We start from the raw sequence: 8,743 nt of genomic DNA, 5'->3' as shown, positions 1-8,743 counted from the left end.
TCCAAAGCAACGTCCGTTTTGTAACTGATCACCGCACGTCTTTGGTTTTTTTTCTGAATCCTGTATCCTCTTTGCATATCGGGTTTTGGTTTGTTGTAGTTTTTGTTTTCTTTTTTGGTGGAGGGGGGAGGGGTAATGTTTACTAATGGACCATCAAGTCCACTTTTAAGATGTATCTGATTCAGACCTCTCTCCTACTCATTTTCTCTCCTGTCTCCCAGAAATGGTATCTAACCCACACCATCGGGAAGTAATGATATTTCTTTAAATCTATGGCAACACTAGGGCAGCTGGGTGACTCGGTCAGTTGTGGGTCTGACTATGGTTCAGGTCATGATCTTGGCATTCACGAGTTCGAGCCCTGCATTGGGCTCTGTGCCAACAACTCAGAGCCTGGGGTCTGCTTCTGATTCTGTCTCCCTCTCTCTGACCCTCCCCTGCTTGTGCTCTGTCTCTCTCTCTCTCTCAAAAATAAATTAGCATGAGAACAAAACTTTCAATAAAAAACTTTGGCAACATCTATGTGCAGCTGCTAGCGGAAGTGGGACCCACAAGGACAAGACTCAGTTGTGGAAGACCATGGACACATTAGGAAAGATACCTTTAATCCAGAGGAAAGGACCTCCTTCTACTTGAGGCTTGGATTACGGGTTTGTTGACACATAGCACACATGGGTAAAATAGTATGGAGTATGTAAAATAATTCCTAATTTGTGAGAAATTGACCTAAGATTGGGAATAGCTTCAAAATGGGGCTTCTGTAGACAGAAGACTACCAAAAAATCACATAGATTTTATATAGAAGACGCCAGAATTGCTTAGTGTTTCTGTAAGGAATTTATCCAAGAAAATGAGCAGAGATATGTACAGAGATGTAAGTGAAATAAACACATAATGACGTTTATAACCAAGATTGCAACTGGGAACAAATAGGAACATCTCATTCTCAGAATATGGGTAGTGAACTATTCAGTACCTTTATAGTGGGATATTACACAGCATTTCAATGCGATGTTGGCAAATAACAAGGGGGAAATTCCCAAAATTGTTAAATAAAAAGATTATTTTACTTTAATATTAAAATTTATTATTACAATTTTTGGATGCTTTTGAGACAGACAGAAAGCACAGGCTGGGGAGAGGCTGACAGGGAGACAGGAACCGAACAGCCTCTACACTGACAGCAGAGAGCCAAATGCAGGGCTTGAACCCAGGAGCCATGAGATGATGACCTGAGCCAAAGTCCGACGCTTAACTGACTGAGCCACCTAAGTGCCCCTATCTTGTTTTATTTCTTGAGGAGGGATGCAGGGAGGGAGGGAGGGAGGGAGAGAGAGAGAGAGAGAGAGAGACAGAGATAGAGAGGGAGGGGGAGAGAGAGAAAGCAGGACTCACCACAAGCAGGCCTTGAGCTCACCCAATGTGGAACTCCAACACTTGAGCTGTGAGATCATGACCTGAGCTGAAGTGAACCACCCAGGTGCCATGATTAGTATAATCCTATTTCTTAGGAGAAGAAAAAGGATGAGAGAGAGAGGGAAGAAGGGAAGGAGATCTGTGAATATATTATGTCCCACGGCAACAGGTCTCAGACAGCGGTAACATCTACACCTGCACCATAAGGGAAAGAACAGTTGTGGGCATGGAATGGGATGGGGTGGCTAAGGGCCTAGTAGACTTTCATGTCTCCTGAGAAAATCCTAGAGCTGTTATCGGGGTGGTTGACATACCAGGGGGAAGGGACGGCAGGAATGGATGTGGGGACAGTGGGTGTGTGCCCAGAGACCTACAATCGAATGCTTGCTGTGTAGGGAACAGAAGACAAATAGGTACTGGCATAGAATATTAAACATGCATTGTTAGTTATGGATGTGGACACATACGTGCATATGTGTATATGTATGTGGGTTTTTGTTGTCGTTGTGTATTTTCCATCCTGCCCAAAGCTTATTTGGATAATCTAAGCAAAATTGAATTTGAAGACCATGGTCCTATATGGAGACAGACAGACCTCAGTCTTGCCCCCACCTCCGGGGACAGGACAGGTCTGCCCCACCTCAGACCAAACACTCACAGTCCTCCATTACCACCAGTGGTTGCCATCCTTATAACTGGATCTCTCAAGATATGCTGACATTTTCACTGATTATTAAAATTATTAAGTTGGGGGCACCTGGATGGCTCTGTCGATTCAGCATCTGACTAAATTTGGGCTCAGGTTACGGTCCCATGGTTCCCGAATTCGAGCCCCACGTCGGGCTCTGCTCTGCGCAGACAGTGCGGAGCCTGCTTGGAATTCTGTCCCTCTCCCTCTCTCTCTGCCTGTCGCCTGCTTGCTTTCTCTCAAAAATAAAATAAATCAATCAAAATATTAACTTTTTAAACACAAGGTGGAAGCAATCCAAGTTCAAGTACATTTGGAAACCCTGAGGGAATCTGAAAAGGAGTCTTTATTGCAGGCTTCCTTGGAAACTTCACTACGCTCCGAGAATCTCTTCGAGAGAAATACATAACAGAGACACCCAGGCTCACTGTATAGTTTTCCTCTTGGCTTTTCTCTGGAGACTATCCTGAGTGCCTTTCAGTACTTAGATCCCAGGGGCTGTTCCTGTTTGGAACCTTCAAAAGTTGGCACACCCCGTCGGCTCCCACCCTGCTGACCTTGCGCTCTATGTCCTCTCTGGTCTCAGGCTTGACAGTAATAAAATCAAGGCACTCGCTTCCTGTGACCCATGCAACATCCCTCTATCTCCGGACACCGACGGAGAAGAGGCTGAAGGCAGAACCTGGGAGGGTAAAGGTAGAGGCAGCAAGATCGAGACGGTAACGTGACGAACTCAGTCCTTGTTTCCCTCTGTGCGTTAAGTCAGCAGCACGTGCTCCATGGCCCGACCTCAAGTGCCTGGCACACAGGTGTTCCATACACGGCACCCAGGAGGAGGGAAAAAAAAGGAAATCTCATGCTGCTCGGTGATCCATACTGTGTAACCGGTTTTATTTCTTTGCCCATTCAATACCTGTGTATAAATTAAGCGCCTACTCATACCAGGCACCCAGCAGAGAAGCACAGACATACACAAAACCCTGCCTTGTGCTCTGGGGGCTGAGGGTTTAGTGAGCTACGACTGACAGCCCTGAATACACCTCCACGTGGTCCTCGCCGGGACGGATCATGACATCCGGTAGGCCTCGTCTTTGAATCTGATCACCTGGTGTATCTAGCACAGCCCTATGCTTTCGTGAAATTTGCCAAAGACATCGTCATCACGTTCTGTTAGGTCTACCATGTCACTCCTCTCCGCCTGCCTGTGTCAGGAGGTGCCGGAATGGCCACAAGCCTCCGGGGGACCTGGAGGAGAACGAGGAGAGGGTGCACTATCCAGCTTGGGCTGACTGGGATGTTTGTGTGGGTCACCGGGACTCAAGATGTAGCACACACAAACGATAAACACACCGTGCATTGCTTTTCTTCTCTTAACGGGAAGTGCACAACCCAGGCTCTCAGAATGTCTGTGCTTGTAGGTACAGACCTGCAGCGGTCCCAGCAGACAGGTCTGAAAATGGAGCGAGTGTCTGGTGTCCCCATACCCAGGCTGTCTCAGGGTACCCAACGCAGCTCATCCCGCACAAGTCTGATGGGCCCGCACCAAAGACCAAGCTGTCACCAATGTGGTTCACCAGCCCAAGCACACAAGCTCTCAGGGACGCAACCCTGCACGCTGTCATCAGTGGGTCATGGAACATGGCACAGAGATCGCAGAACTGCCCAGCCTAGCACCACAGCAGCACTCTTGGACTGCATTTGAACTGCCGCCAGTTAGTAATCTCTTGACCATTCCAGAACTCAAATGAGACACGTTGAAGTCACCTGGCAGAAGCCAGAAATAAAAACAAAATGTGTGGTATTCATCCACTGAAAAAAAAATCTGACTTGTTTTTCATTCTCAGTAAATATCCACTCTAATTTTGAATAATTTTTACTTATGAAATTTGTTTCTTTAATGTTTATTTTTGCGATAGAGCAGGGGATAGGCAGAGCGGGGAGGGGGGAGTAGACAGAGGGTCTGAAGCAGGCTCTGAGATGTCAGCACGGTGCCCCATGCGGGCCTCAAACTCATGAACTGCAAGATGGTGACCTGAGCCAAAGTCGGACGCTTAACCGACTGAGCCACCCAGGCGCCCGTTGAATAATTTTTATTAAAGAGACTCTCCCCGCTCCCATCCAGCCTTGACGCCTCACAAACCTGCTCCAGACCAGAACCCTTTCTCATCCTCCCATGCAACAGAAATCCCCATCTCCTGTGCGGCTCTGGCAGATCGTTCAGGGAAGGCCTGTCCCTCCAAGACCAGAGGGAATGATGCACATGCAAGAGTAGACACCTCCGCAGCACTTTTTTCCAGGCCTAGTGTGGCCTCTAAGCACATGAACAACATGTGTTTGCTTGAGCTCCCAGGCCTTCTCCAGTGACACAGGATGAAACTCGGAGAGCCCGAGTACCTTGGTCACGGCCATACGACTAGGGAGCGGCAGAGGTGGCCTCGCCCTGGGGATGTGGCTTCTGGGTCCAGGACGCTTGAGTGCTACCCCATCATAGCAGATGCCGGTGTGGGAGATGCAGCTCATCAGTGGCCCGAATTCTTCACACCTGGTGTCCACACTCTGCCACGTGACGACACGGCTCCTCCCACCGAAGAGGTGGGGCACATCCCACCACCTCTCTGAGTTCAGCTGTGGGGCTTGCTTTGGCAATGGAAGGTTAGCGGTGTGATATAATCCGGTATGTGGAAAAACACCTTTGTGCCCGGGTCGGTTCTCTCATGCATCCGCCACTGACTTCCCCAGGCCAGGCTGCCAGTTCCAGGAGAAACACGAGAGACACACGGAGCAGAGTACCATGATCGCCGCACGCGTGAGCTAAAGAGATACCGTACTGCACACTGAGATCTCACAGTTGCTTGTTACACAGCATAACTGTGGCCACGGCTAACTGATACAACCTGTGGCCCCTGACTTTTGCCTGCCTGTAAACTGATCAGCTTTAGCTAGGCTGGCCTAAAGTTACACACATATAGAGAATCCATCCCACAATTTATCAGTGGCTTAAGAATTTGACCTATGGTGAGGACAGTTTGATTAAAAAAAAAAAAAAAGAACATAGGTAAGTCAAAGACACGCTCCATTCACTCAAAGACACATTTATTCTGTTAAAAGTCAAGCAGGACGATACGATGAGAGCTAAGTGGTAAGGGTCGAGCATGAAATACGTATACATTTTCCACACTGGACTGCAGGATAAAAGCCACAGGCCATACCCCTGACTGAAATCTCGCCATACAGAGCATTCCACAGCTGTGCTACGACAGAGGGGGAGGAATCAGCCGCCACCTAAGAATGCCAAGGGCACAACATTAGCACCAGATTGTTGTTGTATGCAATAACATAGCTATGTACAAAGATATGTACATCGACTCACTGGACTCTTTGGGTCCCTGCTGACTAGACGCTGAAGAGGCAAACAGGGGAAGGTACAGGACAGTGACCCCATGTGCTTCGCGGCAAGGGGGACAGAGCACTGTATATTGCTGTGTGTAAGAGAAGGTCCTCAAAAGACCTAAAAGGCTGGATAGAGACACACACCTCCTGTTACTCACATTTTACATATATATCATCAGAATGATTCACAATACTGTATTCGAGGGGAAAGAATCACAGATAAACGCTTTGTCTAAATTAAAAGCAAAACACGCTGAAATTACTGTGTTTGTCCCCCTGAGGGAGAATGACAGAGGTCCGTGGACAGCCAACTTCACCTTCTCTGAAGTGACCAGTTTTCACAGGAAGGGACTACAGCAGGAGGAAAGGAGGACACGTCATTGGCAGGATGGGGATTTTTTTTCAAGTCAGAAATCGCTTAATTCAATAGGACTGGAAACTTCTGAAAAGGCATGGAGCTTTCTGGCATGAGTGGATTGCCAAAAAGAGGGTTTATTGCGTGCGTTACCGAAGCTTGCCACTTTGGGACCCCCGTGGGGTGCAGAGACGTCAGTGCCGTGGCTCAGGGGTCCAGCTCCCCACCTCTGGCTCATCGAGTACAGACAGCGGTCTGTTAAGATATTTGTGTGCACGTGTGTTCTGGGAAGGCAACCGTCGCCGCGGACAAAGGGACGTGTCCCCACCTGTCGGAAAACTTTCACGGGAATAGGGGAAACGAGGATCCAAATGATCCCTCGATCAACCAAACGTCCGATCATCACTTCAACATGATGTCGTCCAAGGGGCTGTCCTGCCATTTACCACGCGTTTAATCGGGTGAGCATCTGTGAAGAAGCTCTACATTGGCGTAGATTAAACGGAAGTTACAACCAAGCCGATGGCGGTTGAATGTCTTTCCACGTGCTTATTTTATTGCCCGTGCACACGGCCTCTGTGCTGAAGCACCGAGTTATGTTTCTTGCCCATGTACTAACCAGCTGTTTGTTCTCTTGCTTCTGAAAGTTCTTCACACCTTCTAGATCCTTTGTCATAGACATGATTAGCACATCTTTCCTCCCAGTCTGTGACTTGTCCACTGGAAACTGACAGCATGACAGTGTCTTCTTAGTGAGCAGACTCTCTTGAGAAACTTGCGGTTTCAGCTAATAAACAGGGGACAGAATGTATAAACTGTGGCAGAAAAAGATCGGGTTTGGGAGTTGTAATACTCCATGGGGCCTCTGAAAGCGCAGAGAGGAAAGGTTCTTACAAGTAAATGGAAAGTAACCCTTACAGCATGGCAATAGATTTAAAGAGGCAAAAACAGAAACGTAGCCAATTGTCACTAACAACCATACGCACACAAAGTAAGTGTTACAGGCAGAAGGTAATTTCAGAAATATGCTGTTGGTCTCATGAAACAAGTATCTAGCGAGCACATCACTCCTACTGGACACACTACTGACCGAGGACTTTCACTTTGCAGGAAAAGATCACGTGAACCGTGACGTCAGGACTGAAGCTCCTTGTGCTGTGCGCGTGTTTTAAAGCATGCACACGATTCTTTCTGTGGCGATTTCAGGATGCATGAAGCCAACACATAAGGTGTTCATTTCACAGTGGGTTTTTAACCACTGGGAAACCATTCCCCTTTCCAAAAGGTTAGTAACTTGTCATCATATCATCATGGTTTTGCTGGGAGACAATGAATGAAGGACGAGGAAGGGTCCACACCATCGGACGAATGGGGTACGACGGGGCAGCCCACGCTTCCCAGGGTAAGGAATCGCAGGGTATGACGGGAGCCAGGGGTTCCCCGCTCATGCGCCTTCAAGACTCACTCAGGCTGCTTCCTGGGCGGTTGGTTCAGGATGTGAAGACGGGAGGAAGGGCACACCTACCAGTGAGAAGGACCACTTGCATGCACTACACAGTCTATACTGCGGGAACCCGCCACCCTCCGGAGGCTGGGCCACGTGTGGTAACCGGCAAAGCAAAATGGCTAATGGTGAGATGTTCTGCTCAGCGTTCAACGGGGAAGCTAAAACACATTAAATAGATCATCACAAACACACACGGAAGTTATTGCTTCTCTAAAGCAGCCATCCCGCTAGGGGACGACTCGGGCTGCAGGACATAAATACCGGCTGGGGTCTCCGCGTGCATCCTCCGGAACCGAGCTCAGAGGGGCACTTTCCGGCCTCCGCCAGGGAGGGCCCTCCTATTTGCCTCTTTCTGGCTGCAGGCTGTCGAACAGACACTTGAGCTGCTCCTCGCCCAGGTGTATCTTGTCTTCCAGCTCGCGCTGCTCGATGATGAGGGCGGACTTCATCTTCACGAAGTGCTCGCAGTCGGCCAGGCTCTCCTCGCTGAGGTAGCTGGCCAGGATGTCGAACACGATCCGCTCCCAGCGGTCCAGGTTCTCCTTCAGTTCCTTGGCGTCCTCGTGCTGCTGGATGAGGACCCGCTGCTTCTCGAGCAGCGATTGCTGGGGAGAGAGAGAGACAAGCCCGTTGAGGACGAGGGCGAGAGCAGGGGCCCCGGGTGGCCGCCACAAGCTGCCGGCCACGCTGCGGGCTGCCTCAGGGGACACCCTGACGCCAGGTTAGGGACCAGGGGTCTGACGGCCTCTGCACGGAGATACTCGGGCGCGGCTGGCCCCAGCCCTTCCTCGAGAGCTCACAGGCTCGTCCCGCCTCCCATTTCTTCCCACTGGCCTGGAACGGCTCAGAGGAACAGCCTTGATGAGGGCAGCTGTCCCCGGACAGGTAAGGACAGAATTCTGAGAGCCTCCAAAGGTGTAAAGGACTTAGGGATCCCACGCGCGTCAGAGGCCTGCCCGTGACAACACCGCGGCAAAGGCAGCAAAAGGCGCGGATTCCGGAGAACTCGCGGAGCGGGGTGTGTACACCCTTCCGCAGGAGAAGAGCCCCTGGGCGAGCCTGCAGGGCACGCGTGAGGGAGCAAGGACAGGCAGAACAGACGCAGGGAGACGGGGGAGACTCCCCGGCTCCCCGCACGGGGCCCGCTATGGGGGACACGGACGATCCCGTTCCTAAAATGTGGCGCTCACAGCCGCACCGTCTCTCCGCAAAATACACACCTAACGGTCCCTGCCTTCTCTAAGTTTAACGAAAACTAAGAAAGGAAGAGATGAGTGCATTCAGTCTCCCACCGTCGGCTGGGGGAGGCCGGGGCTTCATTTCCTCCGTGTGATTTTTACTTGGACAGCAGGACAGCCGCTCTCATTCTGCCACTTTGCGACGTGGC

At 50.1% G+C, this 8,743-nt stretch overlaps 1 protein-coding gene across 3 annotated transcripts in view; it reads right to left on the bottom strand.

Moving 5' to 3' along the window:
* Nucleotides 1–5,176: 5,176 nt before the first annotated feature.
* LOC147570844 (protein Shroom2-like) overlaps nt 5,177–8,743 on the bottom strand; it is a 35,915-nt gene continuing 32,348 nt past the window's right edge. For all 3 annotated transcript variants that reach the window (XM_086696746.1, XM_086696744.1, XM_086696745.1), the window contains exon 5: nt 5,177–7,961. In XM_086696746.1, coding sequence (XP_086552872.1) covers nt 7,695–7,961 — 267 coding nt within the window. In that variant the 3' untranslated portion in view covers nt 5,177–7,694. The remainder of the gene's footprint in view (nt 7,962–8,743) is intronic.

Source organism: Puma concolor, unplaced genomic scaffold, assembly GCF_028749965.1.
Source record: "Puma concolor isolate L17-30 unplaced genomic scaffold, mPumCon1.1.hap2 unalloc_scaffold_8, whole genome shotgun sequence".
In the NCBI taxonomy this organism is placed as follows: Eukaryota; Metazoa; Chordata; class Mammalia; order Carnivora; family Felidae; genus Puma; species Puma concolor.
This window is presented reverse-complemented; position numbering and strand designations above follow the sequence as displayed.